Raw genomic sequence first — 25,586 nt, 5'->3', positions numbered from 1 at the left:
GACTGTTTAACACAATGTATGTGCGAATTGCTCTCTATAGATGTATCGTATGGCTACGATAATGTCGCTGAGTGCTGTGGTATATGTGCAAAGATGAAGGTACTTCCGCTGAGGTATTTCCTCCTGTAAAAAAAGGGGTATTAAGAGATGTATTACATTGTTGGGATTCGATTGTGGATAAATTGCGTTAACTATTAAGGCAGGAGACAATGTTACGAAGCAGGCCAAAGCCAGCTGCAGCCTCTCAAAACGATTGGACAAGAACCAACACATGTAAGAGAATACCAAGCATCCAGGTAAATCGAGCTGGAGTTCTTTACTGGTCATAATCTGTGTTTACTGGTACAAAGGCAAATCACAAAAAAAACTACCAAAAAAATGAATCATATGATTAGACAGCCAGAGCCGGGGGTGCACTCAGTGACATTGTCACTCTACTGCGAGTTCGTGGACGGAATTCACCTCTTCGGCAAAAGAGGCATTTAAGCGTTGTCAAGAGCAGCAACTCCTGGCAATACCTTGCCTTCCAACAACTCGAGACTGGCCCCTCCTCCGGTGGACACATGGCTCATCTGGTCGGCGAGTCCAGCCTTCTCAACGGCTGCGACGGAGTCACCTCCTCCAATGATGGTGATGGCACCCTCCTTGGTCAAACCTGCCAAAGTTTTAGCGACGGCAGTTGTTCCGTCCGCGAACTTCTCGAACTCGAACACTCCCATCGGTCCGTTCCACAGAACCGTCTGCAATGGGCAAATCAGATTGTGTCAGAAAGTGGTACAAGTTTGGGTTGTGCTGAATACAGAAAGTGCAATTCTCGCATTAAGTCATGGCTTCATCAAGCACTACAATTTCTCCGAATTTGTACCGATCCGCTCATTTGTTAAGTGAGAAAGTGTGAAAGCGCACCTTGGCGCCCTTCAGGGCATCCTGGAATTGGTCGATTGCCTTCGGGCCAATGTCTAGTCCCATCCAGCCTGCGATTATCAACAGAAAGTTGGGTGACAATGTGCTTCAAGGGTATGCCACAAGAAAGAGGGATGTAGGTCACCTATTACATTTTCCATGATTAAATTGTGGGCTGATGTTCTAAGATGGAATGAACTGTTTCGACACAACTTCCTATAAACATATTAGAATAAACTATTCACTATGCGCTGAGGATATGGGGGTGGGAGGAAAGGCATACCGGCAGGGATGTTCGAGGAGCTGCACACTTGAGTGTTGGCTTCGGGAGAGAACTTATCAGCTGCGGTGACATCGACGGGGAGAATGAGCTCAACGCCCTTCTTCTTAGCTAGAGCCACGAGGTCCTTGGCCAAATCAATCTTGTCATCCTCCACTAGGGAACTTCCAACATCCTTGCCGTCTGCCTTGAAGAAGGTAAAGATCATGCCACCTCCCAAAATGACCTTGTCGCACACGTTCATCAAGGACTCAATCACAGTAATCTTCGATGAGACCTTGCTGCCTCCAACCTGAGAACGACGAGGGCGATGCGTGTCTCCGGTTAGCCCATATTGTGAGAGAAGTACGTCACACGTTTCTTCCAAGAGTGTGAATTTGAAGACCGTTATAACTGGGATTACATATGAAAAGTCACTGCAATAGTAATATACTGGATCAGTCAGAGGTATCTTACAATGGCAACGAAAGGCCTGGCTGGGGCCTTCACGGCGCCAGCGAGATAAGCCAACTCCTTCTCCAAGAGGAACCCAGCCACAGTCTTGCCAACGTACTCAGCAATTCCTGCAGTAGATGAGTGAGCGCGGTGGGCAGTGCCGAAGGCGTCGTTAACGAAGATATCGACACCCTTGGCAAGCTTTTGGGAGAACTCGCTGTCGTTCTTCTCCTCTTCCTTGTAGAACCTAACATTCTCCAGAAGGAGAACTTCACCATTCTGACGTCGACACAAACCATTAAGGCTTAGAAGCGAATGACGACTCATGAAACTAGATATTTAGCCTTGGCAAGACCATACGGCAATTACAAATGCTGTCCCATACTTGTAATCATCAACTAGAGAAAATTGAACACACCTTCAGTGCTGCAATCTTAGATTCTACTTCAGCACCAATGCAATCAGGGGCCAATTCCACGGTCTGGCCAAGCAACTCGGTCAGTCTCCCTGCATCACATTGAAGTACAAGTATCTGAGTTGCAGACAGGTTAATTCGAGTTCTAAGGTTATATCATCCTGGTCCTGAGACAATATAATTGCCTCATAGAATCCGTACATACCGTGTGACTACGTCCTATAGTGTCTCTCGCATTTCTGCAGAATTTTTAGTATTTGTAGACCACATACCTGCAACGGGCTTCAAGCTGAATTTGTCCTCAGGGCCCTTCTTGGGGCGACCCAAATGGCTAGCGAGCACCACCTTGGCTCCGGCCTTCGTAAGATGCTGGATGGTCGGGAGGGAGGCACGGATTCGGGTGTCATCGGTGATTTCGCATGCATCATTGAGAGGTACGTTCAGATCAGCACGCACGAACACAACCTTGCCCTGGAATTCCGACTCGGGAACGTCCTTAATGCTAGCCTTCTTCTCAACGGTCTCAACCTGCGCAGTCTGTGCACCAGCGTCGGCACGCACGTAGCGGAACTTCTGCTGGACGGGCACAGCTGAGGCGTTGAGTTTAGTGTTCACACGTATGCTCTTCCCGATGAAAGCAGACGAAACCGTAGCGCGGGTCTGCACAGAGGTTTGGGATGCCACACTGGAGGTCAATCCGGTGGCAACCACGGCAGATCGCAGCGCGAGGGACTCCATCCTTCAAGCTTTGCACATACGACGACGCCTCGTTAACACCCAAAAGAAGAACAAACCAGAAAAGTCTACAAAAAATCGAACGTGTTGGATTTGTACAAATCTGGTATCTTCCTCCAAAATATAATGCGATCCGTGATCCCCTCGCCAAGACCCACGAGAGACCTTACGACAACCCGACCCCATAAATCAACACATTGTTGACCCCAACTACTGGATCAACCATAATTGAACCTCAAACCTTGAACCCAACCAACTCCAGCAACCCAAAACTATCATGACGTGCGAAACAACCAAAATGCGCAGCAACCAAACCAACTCCAACTAAAGAAAAACGCGCCATGAAACCGTAACTAAAAAACTATTCATACAAACAACAAAATACCTTAAAGACCGCGCGCGGCACCACACAAGCACTCCAACAGAACGGCTGCAGCTGCTGCACAGGCGGAGATGATCGAGGTTTCCTGGAGTGGGTGATGGGCAAAACGGGGGGGCGACAGATGTTAATATTGGGTGCGATCGGTAAGTAATCGAAGTGCGAGGGGATGGTTGATTCGGGATGAGGAGGGCAACAATAGCCGCTGGTTCCTGATCGTCCCGGATCGTCCCGGATCGGACTGCGAGGTCGTTGGTGGCGGGAGGGAAAGGTCCAGAAGAAAAGCTTGTCTTGCGACCCTGCGGGCCCCTCCCTCGCTCTCTCTCCCTCTCTCTTCCTTTCCTTCCCTTCCCTTCCTTCCATCCTCTCTGTGGACAGGAGGCCATAGTATTTGGTGGTCAGGTTCTTGTGATGGGTGTTGCCAAGGATAGGGCATTGCGTTGCATTGCGAGAAACATGCCATCCCCCGGTTCCTTCCTTGTCAGACCACACCATTTTCCGCACTCTGGCCATAGCTTTTCCCCGCTTCGGTGCGGCGTCTCCAGGCTCCTGGATGCCGCCAGGAGTCGCCTCCAGCCACACGATTCTGCCTCCCCCTTCCTCCCGCTCCCTATCGTTCTCCTTTCGTTCCCCTTCGTTCTCCCCTCGCGCTCCCCACTCCCATTTCTGTCTCCATAAAGTCCCTTTTCACACTCCTGCCACTGTGCAGCACACGACTTCCGTGGCGTTGAAGGAGGGATCAGAACTGAAGCAAGACGAGGGGGAAGTGTGAATACATAAATGAATGAGTGTTGACTGTCAAGTGAAAATGGGGATGAGGTTATTTATTTATTGATTGATTTTTATTTATTTTTTATTTTTTGGATTTTTTTTATTGGATTATTATTAGGGTTGTCTAAGATCTTGAAGGGTTGACCAATTCAAGGTTTGGTTCTGATTGGAGATCCTGCTTCTCTTGTTTTCATCTTTGTTTTCTTTTTGAAGCAAACTTTTAAAAAAATCAACTTCATTACTGTGTTTAAAGATGTTTGACCAGTGTAAGAAAATGATTACATTGTTTTATTGCATTATTCCCAGCTGAATATATATGTATATATAGAGGTGTGTGTATATGTCTATATATATATATATAATAAAATTGCTATGATACATTCTTTTAAAATTTTGGTGAATTGAAATTTTAAATTTTGATTTTTGAAGGACTTGCTAAATATAAATTTTTGATTTTTAAAATTCTATTTTACACATTTATTTTATCACATTATCATCATTACATTAAGAAAAACCTAAATATCTATAATGTTTACAATTTTTTTTAATCAAACCATCAGTTGATTTGATAAAGATATCCAAACTTATGCTTCAAAATGAAATACATAAAATTTTCTATGTCTATCTCTTAATATCATATATATTTTTCAATGAATATCAATATACATACATATATGTATGTTTGTATATATGTATGTACATAAGTTGTATCAAGAAGTACAAATGAGACAACAACATGGAATTTTTTATAAATTGCACCTATACTTGCTCCATAAAAGGTTGTGCAGAGAAAAAAAAAAATTTTACAAAGAATATTAGTGACCAATTTTTTTTCATATATTAAAGTAAAATATAACTAAAAAAAAAAATTACTATACTATATATGACTAATATTTAGCTTAACATTAATCTTGTCAAGGTTTGATAAAGATGTCTAAGATGACTTGTGTGCTTATAAACAAACAACTAAGTACCCGCACAAGGCAATCATAGAATCAAATCAAAGACGCTTGACCTTATTTGAGATGAACTTTAACAAGATGCAAAGAGCTATACTAGAATGAAACCTTAGCCACAAGCAAGCTACAAAATAACCTCCTCAATACTTATCTTGCCAAATTTTAGTTCATCATTTATAATAGAAATCATACAAATATTATTTATGTAGTCCAACTAAGTAGGATACTAATGCAAGCTAATAAATGGAGATATGATTATGATTGAGCTAATTCTTATCTCTACATGTGTAGATTTACTACATTCTATTTCTTTGTAGAATTGATGTGTGATTCTACTACCACATCAATTGATGGGATATATATAGCAATATGCATGACTACTTGACTATAAGGCTACGTTGTTGCTATAGGTTTCTATAAGACTTCTTCCATGCAAAGATTGATTCAAATTAGACTAGCATTTAGTTCATAATAGATGAAGTTGAAGTTAAGTATGCGATTTGATATGTACGGCACCTTGTCTTTGGTGGACTACAAGTAGATTTTATATTTATAAACATCAATACGTATGATGATGTATGGCCCAACATAATAGGCCTTAAATTTACTCTTATACTTACATTGCTTCTCTATGTAGTAGGCCGCCTAATCTTTGATATAAAAAGATTAGATGTATTTGACTTATTTATCATATTCATTTTTTTGCCAAGATTGAGCCTTTGCAATGTCACAATGTGTTATGTAGTTGAAGTGCTACCTTTGAATAATCAATCAATCTACATATTCTTCCAAGTTAATAGGTACTACCACTTGAATACTATCATTGTATAGAGTCATTGCCAATCTTAATTAACATCTATACAATAATTTAAATTATAAAAATCATATACTTATATGAATATTAGTCTTGTATGCAAAGATGATATTTAATAATAAAGTATGTTATGATTCATCATGGCTCCCATTCTTCTCAATTAAAGAATACAATATACAATTTAAGTATTCTATGAGACCATTGCATGAAGGATAATATGACATCATCATCGTACGTTTTACTTGTATGTAAATAGCAAAGACGTCTATGAGGATATTACAAAATTCTAAATTGTTGTTAATAAAGTTTTGGATGGAACAAATATACATCATCATGATCATATTGAAAAAAAATTAAACTACCATATTACAATCCTTCAACCAAAATGATTCTATATCTATCTACTTAGTGAAATAAACCATCACTACTATTATGTACTTAAGATTTTTGATTAAGGAAGTAAGAAATTCTATCAAGTCTATACCAACTTAAACAAAAGGCTCTAATACCAAAATAAGAGTGAGTAATTTCAAATTGATTGTTTTTGGATAGTTACATTTATCTTGCATATTTCATAGTAATTTATGAAACTTATGACATCTTAAGCTATTCTTATCTAATAATAGAACTCTTGGAGTTTAGCCAAGGAGTATTTTAAAATCAAAGTATTCTTAATCTATGTGAGTTGTGGCCAATTTCTTATATTCATGAGAGCATAGTCACCTCCCATTGAGGTTAATTATTAGCCAAAAGTCAAAGATTGGTGTGATTGTCATTTTACTTATTCCGGAAGAAACCTCCCACAAATAAACTTGTATAGGAAAATTCGAACATAGGGAAAGATCATGTATATGAGCTCCAATTGTTAAGATCATACAATTAACTGCTACTGTTGAATGCTTACAATACCGAAGAATACTTAACTTTTTCTTCTACTATCCACTCTCTCATATCAATACGATAACAACCACGACATCAATTTCAGTACCTTGTATAATTTATGAACACACAAGCATAATCCAAACCCTGGAACGAACAACTTTCAATCCACAGAATGTGATCGAGATAATTCCTTCGATTACAATTCCTCTCCACTGAACTCATAACCTTGCGATAAACAGTGATTGGAAACTTCCATACATCATCAATCTTTCACAACAATTGATAAACAGTGATCCATAAACAACTTCGTAAATCAAACATTGATTCATTAAATCGATTCTCTTCACTAGAATCAACACTAATACAAAAGAAACAAGAAAACTAAGAAGAAGAGATAGCACTAAGCTTATCTCGGCTCAGTACTATCGCAATCTCGCATTTTCTTCCTCTCTCCCATCTTCCTTATATTACCCTGAGATACCAACTCCTATATTACGGATGATAACTACTTTTCCTGACTATTCATCGATTCCACCTACTGAACCATCTTTTCAGCAGTTATCTATCCTTGTTTACACTATACATTAGATATCTACATTCTGAAAATAACTACTTATTCTACATAGTCCCACTCCTAACTGTGCAATGTCCCCACAAATACAGTATTGATAAACAAAAATCAATATATATATATATATTTTAACTGGGTTGTTCAATCTCTTCAATTTCTGGTGCTGGCTCCATTTGGTCTTGTTCCAACACTATATCTTTTTCCTCCGACTCGTCTTGAATCTCTGCCCTTAATTGAATTGTTAAATCTTTATTATACGTTCCCAATTCTTGAACCTGAGCTTCCAATTGGAGTATTCTGGCATCTTTAGCTTCCAGTTGTTGTTGCTGCTGTTGCAATTTCTCCTCCAATTTTCCAATTCTTACTCCCATTGAGGCAAATGTCTGTGACTGACCAATACTGATCAAATCACTCTCCAATTTCGATACTGTTTCCTTCAAAACAACAATTTCTACCTATAGCTCATTCATTTTGTTTCGATATTGGTTACCCAATTATTTCTTTTCAAGCTCCAATGCCTCCTTCTCTCGTTCCATCTTCAACTGAGCGTTTATCTTCTCTAATTCCAACCTATACGATTTGCGAGTTTGTAGTAATTCTTGCCTTTGATTTTTCAAGATATACAGAATCCTCTGTTTCTCCTTTGACCATTTTTCCACTCTCTCATCCAATTCACGCTTCACTTGCATCTTGAATTTCGATTCTACCTTAATGACTTGTTTCTGTTTTCTGTTTTTATAATTTTATTCCAATATTGTTTTCTTGCTTATTTCCACTTGCCTTTTTAAGCTACCCTCATCTTCGAGCTTACTCATCGTAAGTTGCGGTTGGAAAATTTGATCCAATATAACTTCTTTAAGATTCTATCCTTTCTTTACATCATATTGAAACCCTAATTGGTTGCTTTCCCTTGGAACTGGTATTGGTGTCGTCATCTCTATTGTCGGCCGAATTGGAACTCGCTCTGGTGTAGATATTGATCTTGCTTCCCGTTCTGTTCCTCTGCTGGATTCTCCCACTTCATACACTATTACCTATAGACTAACTGTTCCCATTTGTAAACTTGGAACTATTGGTTGAGATTCTTATTTTAATGTATATTCAATCACTGAGTTTACATAATTGGAACATAATAGTGAAGCAAACTTTCCCATCTTCTGCTTAGCTCCCATTTCTACATGCATCCTTGTGGCCACATAAGCTGCCCAATTGAATACCATACCTTCCATTGTTCGTATCGGGGAAAACAGTAATCGCTTTGGTATGTAGGTGGTATGTCGATTCAATACTAACTGCTTTTGAACGAACCGCATCCATTCCATAAGTTTGGGCGTAAGTGTCTCCTATACCTTCCACCCTTGATTTCGCTCAAGAGACAACATTCTTCCTTTGAAGTAGCTTCCTGGCCTGAAGTCATTTGACGTGTCTCCTCCCACCTCAAGCTCTCCGGTTGATAAATACAAGACCTTGTGTAAGATATTCTCATCTATCCCAATCAGGACTCCTCTTACTACACTCGAACCATCCTGTGGATCATAATTTTCTATATATTTCGCCACTCATTCTACATCAATTGGTGGTAGTTTATCTGATCCTCACAAAAACGTAAATAACTGTGTATTTCTAAAATATTTTTGCCTTTTGAATGACCAACAAATATCTAACTTCATCGGTTCCATGTTGGTGATAACTACAAGAGACGGCGATCCCAGATCGTACTTAGACCTTACATTGCGGTGACTTTTTGATCGTTCTGGTGCTCTCTTTGCTCTTTCCATTGACATTGTAAAAATCAAACTCTTAATACTTCCTCGCGCTAACACTATTACTGATTACTATCGTAAATCTTAAAGTTCAAAGCACAATATCTGAAATTTACAACAATGAAACTTTCTATGAGTGCTCCGCTCCTAACTACTTACTCGGGGTCTAAATCAAGAACATTTAATCCAGTGTACCTTAATCTCACGTCTAATCAAGAATGTCTAATTTCTTGACTAGTCAGTTTTAGTATCCAAAACTAACCATCAATCGTTTCTTAGCTATCATAACCTTTCCAATCTTGTCAGGTAATCATTATTACGGAGACTCTCTCCCGCCACTAAGTAAACTCGTCCCGGATTTACGTATAATATAGATGTAATTGGTTTCCATTAACGCGTATTGTGAAGTGGGTTCCCAAAAAATCTTCCAATTGAACTGAACCATTAAGAAAACCTTCCACCACCCGATATGGCCCATGCCATCGTACTTGAAATTTACTGAGAAAGTTGTTAAAGCAGCTATCATAAAGTAGCACCAGATCATTGCGCATAAAATATTTTGGCCGTAACTTACTGTCATAATAACTCTTTCTGCGACGCTGTATAGCTTCTATGATTAAGAGAGCCGTAGCCCGAGCTTCATCTAATTTTTCCAATTGGACTAACCTATATTGAAGAGATTCTCTATCTCCCATACGTTCATCCAATGCAATTTATAAACTTTGGACCTCCAATTCAATTAGTAGAATTACCTCTTGACCATATATCAATTGAAATGGAATAGAATTGGTAGTTACTTTATATGCAGTATGGTACGTCCATTAAGCTGCAAACAATTTAGTATCCGAATCGGTTCTCGCTCTTAAAATAGTCTTTGTTAAGATCTTACATAGGATACCGTTGGTCTTTTCTGTCTGTCCATTGGCTTGTGGATGATAAGGTGTAGTTTTGCGGTGCTTCATCTCATACTTCGCTGTTAATGCTTCAATTGTTACATTAATAAAATGTGTTCTGTGATCACTAACCAATTCTTTTGGACAGCCAAAACGAGTGATAATATTCTCATATAAAAATATTGCTACAATATTGGTATTGTCAGTTTTCATTGCCATGGCCTCCGCCCATTTGGTGACATAATCGGTGGCTACTAGAAAATAATGTTTATGTCCATTTCGAGAGGCAGGTGCAATGGGTCCTATAAAGTCAATACCCCAATTTTCGAATAGTGCCTATGCTAAAATTGGTACCAATGGCATTACAGAAGTTCTAGTAGGGCGACCAATTTGTTGGCAAGGATCACAACGACAAACATATTGGTATGCATTCGAAAACATTGTTGGCCACCAATATCCAGCTATTATAGCCTTACGTGCGGTGCTATTACCCGCAAAATGTCCTCGACAACTGTCCAAATGACATCCTTCCAAAATTGTACGAACTTCACTTTAAAAGATGCAATGCCATAAAATTCCATCTTGCCCTTCTTTGTACAAGGCATCTCCAAGCATGGTATATGGCGCACTTTTTAAAATCAGACGCTTCTTTAATTTTTTATTATAAGAAATTAAAAAATTCTAAAATGTTAGATATTGGATCAATTCACCATATTTGGGTGTAATAACATCCACAACGAATAGTTGTGTATCCGGAAGAGCATCGTTTATCGGCTCATTATCCAACATATTAGATAAACGGGATAAGTAATCCGCATTGGCATGTTTTTTGTTGGGTCGAACGTTAATTGTAAAGTTGAATTCATGGAGAAGTAACATCCATCGAGCAATTTGTCCGCTCAATTGAGGTTTATTTATCATGTACTTAAGCATATCATGATCAATGTGGATCACAAATGGATATCCAAGTAGATAGTGGCGGAATTTCTGTACAAAGTAGATCATTCCGAGGGCTTCTCGCTTGGTAGTATTATAATTTCATTCTGTAACAATGAATTATTGGCTCGCATAATATATGGAATGATCTAATCTTTTTTCATCCTTTTGACTGAGAATGGATCTAATAGCAACATTGGACGCATCCACATAGACATGAAATGGTTTTGTCCAACAAAGTGTTACAAGAATTAGGACAAATACCAATTTCTGTTTCAATTTGTCGAATGTGAAAGTACAGTCTTCAGTCCATATTGGGCTAGATCCGTCTGATGGGGATTTTTTTAACAAGTTGGTTAATGGTTGACAAATAACTGCAAAGGATTCAATAAAACGCCGATAGTAGCTGATATGGCTAATGAAACTGTGCATGCCCGACACCGTATCTCGCTTTGGTAAACCCAATATACGAGTAATTTTATCGAGGTCTATAACGATACCTTCAATAGAGACAATGTGTCCCAATAGCTTCCTCAATGGTATATCAAATTGATACTTCTTCAAATTTAGAGATATCCCATACTTGTTGCATTGATTCAAACAATTATCTAGACATGCTAAATGTTCAACCATTGTGATAAATGTGCAAAAATCGTCCAAAAATATCTCCATTGATAAACGTAGGTAATTTTGAAATGCTTGTGTCATTATCCGTTGAAAAGTAGCTAGGGCATTACATAATCCAAATGGCATTACTTTATAGGCGAATGTACCCCAATCTGTCGTAAATGTAGTCTTCAAGTGGTCATCTTTGGTAATTTTAATTTGATTATACCCCGAAAATCCATCCAAAAATGAATAACATTCATGTCCGGCCACTGCGTCCAAAATATTATTTGTAAATGGTAACGAAAAATAGTCCTTTTTAGTAGCCGCATTTAACTTTCAAAAATCTTGACATATCTTGATTTTTCTATTCTTCTTCGATACCATCACGATTGGTGACATCTATGCACTATGCGGAACAGGATAAATAAAATCCATGTTGAGAAGTTTATCCAATTCCTCTTTCACTAAAAGGAAATATTTTACATTAAGCCGGTGTTGTTTTTGACGAACTGGTGTAACACCCTCCTCTAAAATAATCTGGTGCTCACACATGTTGGCTGGAATCCCTTTCAAATCTGCATATTACCACGCAAGATAGATTTGTGATGGATAAAAAATTATTTCCAAACATCCAATTCTGTACCTATAATATCGACATATATTTTAATTAGTTGTGGCATTTTGTTGGTGCCCAGGTTAATGGATTGACACACAAGGTCTTCTACAACCTCTGATTTAATTGTCTTCTCCTCATCTGAATAACTTATATTATCCAACATATATGAACTACTTAATTCTGGTTCCAATGTGCTGACTCTATTGACTGCGAGATTGTTCATCCATTTGACAATAGCATGATTGGAGTTTGCTGCATCCTCCAGATGAACAAAATATTCTCTGAATCTTCAATATTGGTAGGATATTTCTTCCTTACATATGCAAATTGGATCATTGTTGACTTGCATTGCAATAGTAATTTCATCATGGTTATCCTCAGATTGACCCTCCTCATCAGATGTCACTTCTGAGCCTGGAATTTGAGATTTCCCATAATATTGGACTTGGTACATTTGTAAAACAATCGTTTCTCTTCTCTTTCCGATAGTTAGCGTTCCATGGCCCTAATCATTTTTAGCTTTAGCTTGGTATAACCATGGCTGTCCCAATAAAATTGGATATGATAATGTGGAACTTTGTAACCTAAAAACAATATAATCAAATTTATACACAATCCGTGCTTTAGTAGTATCAATACTGCAAAGAATATCCATAGGCTTGACTCAACTGTGGTCAGCCATTCTTAATACCAATGACGTGGGTAATAACTAAGTTAAACCCAGATTTTCTATTATTTCCGTCATCATTAAATTTATACTTGAGCCCCTATCTACTTGAACTCTAGAAATAAGGACTCCATTGATGGATACATCAATAGTTGGTGCTCTTGGATCGGGGTTCAAACTTACTTCCCAAACTTCCTTAGACCGAGTTCTTTGTCGTATTAATAAAGAATTCAATGTAGAACGATATTTTGGCGCAATTGTTAATAGTTGCTTCATTGAGATTGATAGTTTGATTTCATCCAAATCCTTCAATATATCATACGATTTCATATTTGTAGTGATTTCCAAAGCCCTTTTCTTTTTCATGGACTTCACTTTAACCCCTATCAATAGCTTATCTTGCTTCACAGAGTCTGACATCGGAATAGCTGAACAAGCTATTTCGTACTGTTTCACCATGAGAGGGTCTTTCAGTGAGTAAGGCCACTCCTTGTCCTTTGAGGGTAATAGAACTGGTTCATGATGGGTCAATAGTCTCGTGCCAAAACCATCATTAGGTTGTTTTGACGATCCAGGTCCCAATGCTGATGATGATCTAGGTACGGTTATTAGATTTGAGTCTAATTGTCCCTTAGAAATTGGTTCCTTTAATTGTAGAATTGTGTCTTTTTCTTTTTGCTGGGCCCTTGTAAGCACAGTATGTACGCATTCTACCCGGTTTACCACTGAATCTTATGGACCTCAATTATTCTCCTCTGATTTACTCTACAATTGAACTTGCTCGTTTTGATTATTGAAATTAAATGGGGCATTGCACTGCTGATAAGTATGTCCTGATTGCTTATAATTTCCACATACGAAAGCATAGTCATCGCTTGCTCTTGGATTGAGACATTCACTAGCATAATGTTCGATCTGTCTACAATGATAACATCGAAGTGGTCTCCTTTCAACACCATCAAGAATATTGGAGGTATCTACTGGGATGTACTGGCTCAGCATATTCCAAGTCGGATGGGTAAATGATCCCGGTTGTCTAGTTGGTACTGCAGAATCCAAATTTGATTGCTGAAAGGGTTGATATTGGGAATATCCTTGCTGATTTTGTACCATTCCTTGAGCATTGGTTCTGTATTTCTGATTGTATACCAAATTTTGAAATTTAGAAAAATTTCTATTTGGCTTATTGGAACGATTCCCGTTCTAGCCAAACCTATCTTTTATTTGAATTTGATTAATGTCCCACGAAGTCGGTTGGATCATTATCTGGTTACTGAGTTGTTGTTGCTTCCATAAAATCCAATAGTTGGTGGTAATATGCTTGCCTCCGCAAAAGGTACAATATACAGTCATTTGAGGTGGTGAAGGACATTCTGTTACTAAATGACCTTGCCCCTTATAATTGCTGCACTAGACATTGGGACGGATATTGGTTGGTTTATGCCTCTTTTCCTTGTCTTTTGCTAAGTTGACAGTCAGTTCCTCCATTTTTTTGTCAAAGTTATCAACAAAGCCTCATTTGGATCCTTTGGTTCAGTTTCACTTAATAACTCTTTTGTAGGTACTACTTTTTGATATGGAGAGTATGGAGAATAAGAGACTGCAGTTGTTGGTGGTATGTTTTGCAATGGAACAGCATTCACTACTCCTTACAGATTAATACTAAGGTTTGCACCGTAATCCAGTATTCTTGGGTAACTGCTCCCAATTTCACTCCAGGTTGGTATTAGGTAACCTGCTTGAGATGGAATCATTGTAGCTCCAGTGGTTAAGAATTGGTCATAGTGACATTCTTCCCACACCTTTGCTTGTGCTAGTGAGGAAGCAACAGTGGTCAGTTGGGCCTCTTTCACGAATAACTTTAATTCTGCTGGATAAAGTCCGTTAACTAATATGGATAAAATAAACGAATCAAGCATTTGGTTATTTGACCATTTACTAAGAATATGTGCTACTCGGCCATAATATGATTGTATCGCTTCTCCTGGTAATATTTTGCTATTCATCAATCTTTCCCTAAGTCGCTCTTCAAATCCTATTAGTCGAAAATGGATTAAAAATATATTTTTTAATGCCTTCCAATTAAGAAATTGACCGACAGGTTGGCGAATATACCATTCAAATGTTGTGTCCTTTAATGTTACTGACAGCCATCTTAACCAAATATCTTCAGTTCTGCCATTATTGGCTACACATGTAGTCAAGAATTGTGATAAATATTGATTTGGATCGACTCCTGATAAACCTCTAAAAGTAGGTAATGGAGCCACACTAGTTGTACGATCTCCCGCCGTACACATTTGGACTGCAATTGGAACTGCTGGTCCTCCAGACGCCATTAAAGATGTCGATGTTCTGCTCAATTCCTTATTAAAATAAAAATTGTCTCTCACAAAAGTCTTTTTCGGACTTCCAGGCCTTCCCGATTGACTATTATTATTCCCAAATAATTTTACTGATTAAATATGAGGTAAAAATGATGGATTTTGATATACTCTGAATTGGTCTTTATTGGCAAGTGATTTATGCCGATCTTCAGAACTAGTCTTGTTAGAATCGGACGTATCTCCAATTGAGAAAATATCCAATGGGATACCTAATTCCTCTGTGCCTTCCTCGCTTTCTGTTAACGACTTCAAGAGGTATGCTGGACTATTAACAGCACTTCCCACGAGTACTCTTGGTAATTTCTTTAACGATATATACTTCTGAAATATTAGAGGTCGATCGTCTTCTGGGTATGATCAAATATGCCAATAGGCATGCAACCACAACTTAATCCAACTTTGTCGATGCTTCTTTTTCAATTTATGATCTCGCTCATTACGCAACAAATTTCTTACTTGTGATCTCTCTTTTCTTTCCTTTGATTGCTTTATTCTCTTTGCTGTTAAATTTTCATTCTTAATAACCATACTCTTTCATTATTTCTACTGAGTTTGCTTCCTAATCTCTTTTATTGATTTGGCAGTTAATTCCTAACACTCAATAATGTTGTCAATCCCCGGCAACGGCACCAAAATGTGATTGTTGTTTTATTTATTCTAAAAGAAACCTCCCACGAATGAATCCATATAGGGGAATTCAAACATAGGAAAAGACAATGTATATGAGTTCCAATTATTAAGGTCACACAATTAACCGCTACTGCTGAATGCTTACAATATTGAAGAACACTTAACTTTTTCTCCTACTGTCCTTTCTTTGATATCAATACGATAACAACCACAATATCAATTTCAGTACCCTGTGTAATTCACAAATACACAAGCATAATCCAAACCCTGGAATGAACAACTTCCAATCTACAGAATGTGATCGAGACAATTCCTTCGATTACAATTCCTATCCATTGAACTCACAACCTTGTGATAAACAATGATTGGAAACTTCCATACATCATCAATCTTTCACAACAATTGATAAACAGTGATCCATAAATAACTTCGTAAATCAAACATTGATTCATTAAATCGATTCTCTTCACTAGAATCAACACTAACACAAAAGAAACAAGAAAACTAAGAAGAAGAGATAGCACTAAGCTTATCCCAGCTCAGTACTATCACAGTCTGGCATTTTCTTCCTCTCTCCCATCTTCCTTATACTACCCTGAGATACCAACTCCTATACTATGGATGATAACTACTTTTTCTGTCTATTCATCCATTCTACCTGCTAAACCATCTTTTCAGCAGTTATCCATCCCTGTTTATATTATACATTAGATATCTACATTCTGAAAATAACTACTTATTCTATAATTGGGCTTTCAAGGTGTCTGAGATATACTAACTTTAATAGACTAATAGTACATTTGTAAGATTTGGACTTGAATGCAATCAAAGACCTGCTATAAATTAATAAAAAGAGTTGAAAAGTTGTAAGAGTAGATGTTCACATCATTGACTTAGACAAGTATACATTCTTAGCATTATTGGTATATTATCATATCCATAAGCCTCTGCAATATGTATATTACATTATAAAGATTTATTGACATGGTATTGAATTAGAAGAGATCCTCTCTACAAATAAAGGTTGTTTATTCCTTAGCCAATTTTGTTAATGGTCTTTATTAAAATTTGAGTGCAAGATCAATCAACAAGAAGATTATTGCTCCTTCAAGCTAACTAAGCATGTTATCAATATATAAGAAAGAGAGTAAGTAACTTTTTAATAATAGTATTGAACTTTTCGTAGTAAATATAGAAAGAAGTTGAGCAATCAAAATTTTTAACTAGTATAACAAGACTTGTCCATGGCATATCATGAATATACATATTTATTCCAATAGTTATCTAAATAATATAAATAGATAAAAATAGACAAAAATAGATTAATTTTATAATATCTAATAGAAAAGCTTTTTAGAAGCTTCATAGATGTGATTTCACCTTTATATACATTTAAAGGTGATTAATAGGTTGAATATTTTGTCAATAAATTAGCCACGTATTTTACATGTTAGTAGCTTATAATACAAGTTAATCATATAGCGCTTGTATAAAAAACTTGCATTGGAAGTTAAGACAAATGTCTTATAAATTAGACATGTACTCGAGGTCCTATAGAACTTCACTACATAGCTTTTAGTTAGATAGTATATACGAGAACAACAATGAAGCTTTCTTCATTCTTATTAATTCATTTTTTACTTCTAGTCTAATTTTAAGACTCTATAGTTTTTTAATCTTTGGCAATAGCTATTCTAGTTTTTTCTTATATATATATATATAATATTATTTTTTCATCTCTCTTAGATACTTATTTTACTCATTTACATATTTTTATTGAATACTTATCTTTGATATGAAAATAAGAAGGGACTCACTATGCCCTCATCTAATAAGTACTCAATCTTATATTAGATGGTGGTACATTTTTTGGATAACTTCTAATATCCCACTTATTAAATAGAAGCAATATTGGTTACAGTATCATATATCAGGATTGTTGTTTGACTCAGATCATTGTTGCTTTTGTTGAATATATCTAAGTTATAATTGATGAATTGTAATACCAATTACTGCTAATCGTCAATGAAATTTTTGTCTCTATACAAGAAGACTTGATAAGAAGGCTTCACTCTTGCTTCTATACATATTATCTACCTAGGATCTATGTAGTGACATTCTATAGGACCTCCAAAAATATGTTGACTTTACATGATACATATCTTAACATGCAAGGTAAATTTTCTATATGGGCACCATATAGTTAGCTTATTTTACAAGCTATCAATACAAGTAGTACATGGTTAGCTTCAAGACAATTGTTCTTTATTAATCAAAAGATGCATCTCTTTCTTTTGATGCAAGATAAGAATGTCTAGAAAGGATGTCTAATAAACCTTGTTGTTTTTTGAATCAATAAGTGATCTTAAAATCAAATCTTGACAAAGGCATGCTCCAATGGGCTTGGCGATGATTCAAAATACATACTGACATAAAATATTCAAGATTCTTATAGTTGATGTAAAGAATGATTGGATTAGAAGCACCTTCTAAATAATAGCACCATTCTTGAAACAAATCTATAATTATAAGAAGTTTTTTTTTTGTGAATCTTATAATTTATCTTCGTTACTTAAAATTTTTTGAATGAAAAGCTATTGGGTGAAGTTTATTATTTGTTTCTATTTGTGGTAATACAACACCCAAAGCAAAGTCTAATATATTTGTTTCCATAAAAAATGGTTGAAAAAAGTTGATGCAATATAAGATTGGTGCAAAAATAAAGGTTGACTTTAAAGCTTCAAATGCTGCTTCTACTTCTTTATTCTATTGAAGTTTATCTTTACAATTCAAACATGTGAGTGGAGCTACAATTTGAAAGAAGTTCTTGATAAAGATCCGATAGTAGTTGGCAAATTCGAAAAAATATTAGACATCTCTTATTGTTTTTTAGATCTTCTAATCTATAATAGTTTGAATGTTTTTAGGATCCATTATAAGTCCATCATTTAAAATGATGTATTCTAAAAAGTTGACCTGAATAGTGTAAAATATATACTTTTCTATCTTGGCATAGAGTTTTGCATTTTTTAATTTTTGTAATAAATAACAAATATGAATTTCATATTTTTTTATATTCTTAGAATAGATTAAGATGTCATCTACATAATAGATAATAAAGTCATCTAAAAACTCTCATAAAACATCATTCATTAGATGTTGGAAAGCTGTTGGTATATTTGTAAGTCCAAAAGACATGATGTTGTATTCATAATGTCCATACCTTATTTAAAAGATAGTCTTCTATTTATCTCCTTTTTTGATATGTACTAGATTGTATGCTCTTTGTAGATCTATTTTTGTATATATCTTAGCTTGATTCAACTAATTAAGAAGTCTTGATATCAAAGGTAGCAGGTACATATTCTTGATGATGATTTTGTTGAATCTTTGATAATCAATATACATCTACAATAATCTGTCTTTTTTTTCACAAATAAAATCAAAGCTTCTGTTGGATAGTTGGAATGGCATATGAAGTTCTTTTCCAGATTTTTTTAAATATAATCCTTGAATTCACTCAACTCATTTTGTGATAAATTGTAAATTAATCCAAATAGCAGTTCAGCTCTTTCTTGAAGGTCAATTGAGCAATCATAGAAATGATATTTTGGTAGAGTATATGCATTCTTCTTCTCAAATACATCTTCAAAATCTTAACATTAGCATGAAATGCCACATGAAGTCTTTCCGTCATTAGAAAAAAATGAAACATAAATGACACAATATTATCCTTTTTTTGTAGCATGCAAAAAAGCTCTTGTATCTACGAATATTGGTTTATTTATACTAAACTTATGACTTTTTACTTGATCAATTATATTCTTAATTATACTTTCAAAAAATTCAAGACTATAAGAAATCTAATTTATTTTTGGATTATATTTTTTTAGCTAAGATAAGCCTAAAATGATTAGATTTGAAATTTTTTTTAATGATATTAAATATTACAAAGCTACTATAACTATTAGTTGTTACTTCTATAGGAAGGATTTTATGAATACTATTTCTTGAAGACAATAAATGACTATCTATGACTTTTATATGAATAGGTTTAGTTTTCTTCACTAAAGATATGCTATATCTTTTAACAAATTCTTCATTTAAGAAACACACTCACCCTCCTGAATCTAATAAGATAGAAGCTTTGTAATATTTAGGTTCTATAATAATATTTATTATAAAATAAGGTGAAGGTTTTGAGAAGAGAATAGGACCTTCACTAGATGTTGTACAAGATTCCAGCTACAAGGCCCTATTATAGTTGGACAAACTTGTTTTTTAACATACTATCTTCTTTGATGGCTATACTAATTATTTTGTAGTTGAGTCACTTCTTTGGATAATGTTGAGCAATGTACTTATATTTTCTATAATATAAGCATAATCCTTCTTGAGAACAACAAGTTTTTTTTTACTTAGTAAGAGGTTTGAAACATACATCATCAATTTGTATATCTTTTATTTTTGAATGTGTGTGTTGAAAAGATGTTGGTGTTGTCATTGAATTATAGTAATATTGAAGTGTACTTATACGACTCTCAGATCAAAATTCAAAAAGTTAATTGTCACATTTTTCAACAAAGTCAATTGCTTGACTCAATGTATGAAGATCAAGTAAGTTGAGCATCAATTTTTTTATCTCATATTGTAATCCATAGAAAAATTGACTAACAAGTACAACATTATCATACTTAATATCAATTTCAAGTTCTTGAAACTATAAAGCATATAATATTATCGGTTGATTATTTTGTTATAAAATATGGATCTTATTGGTTGTAACACAAATTACATTATGTTCTCCATACATGGATCAAAACTCTTTCAAAAAAGCATCTAAATTATCCAATATCAGATCTTCTTATTCAAAAAAAGATAAAACCTTGATAATGTTGAATCTGAAAAGAGTTTATCAATAAATCTAACTTATGATCTTAGAGTTGGATAGCTTTGGAATTGAAGTTCAATCTCAAATTGTACTTGATTGATAAATCCTTAAAACTTGGATCTTGTACCATCAAACTTCTTAAGTAGTACAATCCTTAGTTCTTTAATATTAGAAGGATATTCCATCATAGAAAAAAGAACATGATTTGGTACAAATCTTCAAGCAAGCCCAATAATTTCTATATCTTTACTTCTTACCATTCTTCTTGCTCCTTGTCAAAATAAATTGAGTTGATACATTGCAAGCATTAATTTTTTCAATTCCTCTTGCATTTGTGCCATTGCAATCTTCATTTCAAGAAGCTCTACCATGATAATATTTTAAAAAATAAAGATGTCTAATATTACTCAAGACAAATAAAAGAAAAGACTTAAAAATAAATAAATAAATACTAAAGAGAATATTAGTTTAGAGGAGGATAATCTACAACTCCTATTATGCTTAATTCTTATTGAGAAAAAGGAATAATATACTCTTAATTAAGAAAAGACAAAGCTCTAATATTATAAGTGAATTCTTTTCAATCTATCAAAGATAAGAACTTGATGAAACTAAATAAATAATTGAAACTCTTTCAAAGAAATATGACAAAATAAAAATAGAGAAGTACGTATAATAAAAAAAAATTAGAATGGCTTTTGGCAAAAGACAAGGAAATTAGAGACTCTTAAAACTAGACTAGAAGCAAAAAAAGAATTCACAAGAGTGAAGAAGACTTCACTCTTGCCTCTATATATACTATCTACCTAAGATCTATGTGGTGATGTTCTATAGGACTTCCAAAAACATGTTGACTTTGCATGACACATATTTTAATTTGCAAGGAAAGTTTTCTATATGGACACTATATAGTTAGCTTGTTCTATAAGCTACCAATACATGTGGCATGTGATTAGCTTGTTGACCAAGTTTCTAACTTATCAATCAACTACAAACATATATAAAATCAAAACAACATCTAAAAAGCTTCTAAAAAGCTTTTCTAAAAAATATTATGAAACTAATCTACTTTTATCTACTTCTACCTATTCATATTATATAGGTAATAATTACACTAGATATATATCCATGACAAATGGTCTTTAGAATATACCATTATAATATTTTTGACAAATAATGGATATTAGTAAGATAGGATGAGTAGCAAGTTTGAAACTTATATGAATTTGGTTTTTTAGGCCGTTTCTACTAATGCTTTGCCCTTGTTATCAAGTGGTGGTACCAACTAAGTATAAATAGATTTATCTTAGGACTTGAATTTCAACAAAGCTTACTAATTATGAAAAACATCCATATATATTGATTATAAATTAGATACATTGAGCAAATGTATGTTAGGTTGCATGATAATGGCTACTATTAAGATTATTTTTGGTGTTGTTCCATGAGTTTTGATGGTGAATTTTTACTATACAATGTGAAGAATACATTAGTATTTGGAGATTCATTTTAGGCCCAAAAAGACCTTGTCTTTTATATTGGTGATGGCATCTATGGTAGCAATATAGTCTTTGACAACAATGTATAGTAAAACTATTTCAAGAAATTAGTAAGAAATTATATTGGTAATGGTAACTTATATGTTGGTTGATTGTACTTTGAGATTTTGCAGCCAAAGTAGTATATAAGATACTATTGTAAGGTTGTATCTACAATGCATTGTTTGTCTATGAGTTTGACTTATTTATACCAACCATGGTTGTACAACAATGAGCTTTTGTGAAGATACCATGCAATAGAGAAGAAAGATTGTAATTGACATCATGGCATTGTATTGTGGTCTTTGAGTAATATATATATCTTAGCCATGGTCTATTGCAAATATGTTTGTTAGTTTAAAGGTATGGGTACAAACTATTTTGCCAATAATTGCTTAAATTTTGAAAGTATCTCAAGTATAAAAGAATGTAATGGAAAAAACATGGCATTGTATCCCATCTTATCATAGATGTTGTAATATAGAGGTCTGCATCTAAAAGATATTTTCTTAATACCTTCAATTGTTTTTTATTTCATTCCTTAGTTATTAGTTGGTGGTAGTCCAAAGTGCTTATAGTTGTTCTATAATACCTATAAGTGCCAAGTCAAATTTTTTTTTTTTCTAATTTGAGCTCTAAAAAGTCTTCAAAGGTTGCTATGAGGATCATAACCACTGTTGGTTTGAACTATGGTATTCATCGGACCATGTCACTGCTATGAAAGAATGTCATACACAACTTTAGATATTTAAGTATGATATTATTAGAGAATTGATTCACTCCTATTTTTTTACATAAAGTTGGTTAGGAAGGAGTAATTGAAGCATGTTTAAGTACTTTGGTTCATAAATTCTCCTTCATTATTAGTGGTCAATTTAACATATGTAATAAAACAAGAAAAGTGCAAGTCAAGGTTTTTTTTGGCTTATATATTATATTGCCTAAAAAGTCACATGTAACATTTTGCTAGTCAATCAAGACAAACAACTTTTTATCTAGGTTTTGAACTAGAGTCCAATTATTGAGGGTGATAAAATTTGTGTAAGACTCAAATAGATCTTTGATATAAGTACAAAAATATGTACAAAATTATGAGATTTAATATAATTTTGGCACAAGATATGTGTTTGCTACACTATTGAAATCTTGTAAGAATACTAGGTTGTCTTGACAAAGTATATAGCTACTCAAAGAGAGTGTAGACATCCAATCTTATATTATTTTTTAAATGGAAAGTGGTTTTGGCAAACAAAATATCATACTAGGAGCAACGACTATTTGATGTGTATAGAGGAGGTCCAAAAATACTAGTTATAATTTTGATCAATATGATACAAGTCACTAAAGCTGAGGGGAATGCAAAAAGAATTCTATTGTTAGTAGGCATTATTAGCAATATTAGGCCTTATTGTAAAATGAACACTTTCTCTTTTGGGATCATGATAAGTAATGCATGCTATAGTATGTTAGTTGTTGCCAAGCAAGCATAGTTTAAGATTTCTTCTAGCTTTGTATCAAGATATTCTTCCATGTCTTTCCTAAAAGAGGTCAAGGCCAAGGCTTCTAATATAGTTGAAAAATTTTTGGTAGTGGAAAATTTTAGATATAGTACTTATTTATCAAATACTATTAAAATGGATAATTTTTTATATTTATTGGTTATGAGTACAAGATTACGTCTATAAGATGATATGTTTTTGAGAATGGGATGGATACTACACATTAAGGCTGGAATTTCTACATTAAGTTGTGCAAATATTTTGAAAAATAGTATGCTTCTGCATTGTAAGAAACCTTGTCTAGTTTGCTGCCATATTGTGAGGAGAAGGTATTGAGGTTCTTCAAATATGCTAATGAAGATATTGTGTGTCTCAAACGTGGATGTGTATGAGTGTCTAATGTTTCAATATTTTGAATGAAGGAGTTCAATTATCTATAGAATTATCTGTAGGTCATTGAATTAGATTTGAAACTTATAAGTGTCAAAGTAGTGGTCTATTCTTAGAAATCAGATGAACCACTTGCTATAAAGAGAAAGAATCTTTTGAATTTGAAGCAAATCATAATAGATAGTAGGATTCAATAGATGGAATATTGAACTTTTGTCAAGTGGAGTAGATCTTTTACTTAATTGCAAGATAATGGGTGTTTCAATTGGGATTGTATTGGAAAGTGTCTTTAGGACATCCACTATTACTTGAGAGGATGATGTAGCTTCATAGCTAGTAGCATGTAGATCTTGTATTGTATCTTCAATATCTAATATAAGAGACTTATCTTTGACCAATAGGACTATATAATGTTGACAACAAGGGTCTTTGAAGCTAAATTAGATTATTTGCTTTCAATGTCCTAACCATGTCATAGTTGATATTAAAAGCAGATTGTGTCAATAGAATTTGTTCATATTAGTGAGTTAAAAAATCGTTTGCATGTAGTCTTGTCACTTATTTTTCTACCATTTCTAAGCTCTTAGGAGGGATCACAAAGTTGTTCTTATCTATGTCTTCTAATGGCTAAGCTTCTTAAATCAATGTATCTTCTATTACTCTTGTTTAATTTAGAGCCTTCTAAAGTGCATGGCTCATTCTATTCATGTCATGTGTGTCTATCTAGGATCTTCCTACTTCCATATTCTCCTAGAAGCAAATATTAAAGCTTTGCAATATCCAATGTCTCAACCAAATATTTAGCCAAGTTTTAATCTGATTAAGATTCAATAAAGATATTTGAGGTGACGTGTGTGCTCACAAACAAATAGCCAAGAACTTCCACAAGGCAATTGTAAAACCAAGTCAAGGATGCATCATCTTGGTCAAGACAGATTTTAACAAGACATAGAAAGGTACAAGGGTGAAATCCTAGCCACAAACAAGCCACAGAATAATCTCTCTAATACCTAACTTGTTAGATTTTTGTTTGTCATTTATAATAGAAATCATAGAGATATTTATGTGGTCCGACTAAGTAGGATGATAACATGAGCTAATAGGTGGAGAAATGATTGTGGTTGAGCTAAATCTTTTTTCTATATAGTATAGGTTCTTTTATTGTTGTAAATATAATGTGTTGTAAAAATATCAATTTTATAACAAGGAAGTTAAAATAAAATGTAATTTTTAATATATATATAGAATTATTAAATTGACCTAAGTATTTATCAAATTGATCCACCTATCCTAACCATTATTTAAAAATTCTCTACTATCAAATCCACATTGGTTAAAAACCAACAAAAAAATGGTTGGATTCCCAACCTATGATGATAGATTATTTTACTAGATGTTTGGATCAATTTAACAATTTTCTCCCTCTCTCTCTCTCTATCTCTCTCTCTCTCTCTCTCTCTCTCTCTCTATCTCTCTCTCTCTATATATATATATAAATTTTTTTTCATTATTCTTTAAATAAAAAAATATTGACAACTTTATATTGTTTGTATGCATTGTTTTGAAATGTAGAATAATATATGATTTTCTTTTCAAATAGTCAAACTACTACTAATAATCATT

General features: G+C 34.5%; 1 protein-coding gene across 2 annotated transcripts; it reads right to left on the bottom strand.

Annotated features, from left to right (window-relative positions):
* Positions 1 to 274: 274 nt before the first annotated feature.
* Positions 275 to 3,548, bottom strand: LOC112281452 (phosphoglycerate kinase, cytosolic). 2 transcript variants are annotated; one of them, XM_024517979.1, is made up of 7 exons: positions 3,154 to 3,548; positions 2,306 to 2,772; positions 2,037 to 2,125; positions 1,640 to 1,897; positions 1,187 to 1,475; positions 907 to 974; positions 275 to 740 (listed from the first exon to the last, which is right to left on the bottom strand). In XM_024517979.1, the coding sequence occupies exons 1-7, from the start codon at positions 3,531 to 3,533 to the stop codon at positions 483 to 485; spliced, it is 1,809 nt and encodes a 602-aa protein (XP_024373747.1). In that variant the 5' UTR covers positions 3,534 to 3,548; the 3' UTR covers positions 275 to 482. The 2 variants fall into 2 exon arrangements, with proteins under 2 accessions (XP_024373747.1, XP_024373748.1); XM_024517980.2 differs by having other exon boundaries at positions 2,306 to 2,779; positions 3,154 to 3,237.
* Between the last annotated feature and the right edge of the window lie 22,038 nt (positions 3,549 to 25,586).

This window comes from Physcomitrium patens, chromosome 4 (assembly GCF_059467195.1).
Source record: "Physcomitrium patens ecotype Gransden chromosome 4, ASM5946719v1, whole genome shotgun sequence".
Taxonomy (NCBI): domain Eukaryota; kingdom Viridiplantae; phylum Streptophyta; class Bryopsida; order Funariales; family Funariaceae; genus Physcomitrium; species Physcomitrium patens.
Note: the sequence above shows the minus strand (reverse complement) of the source record. Positions and strands in the feature narration are given on the sequence as shown.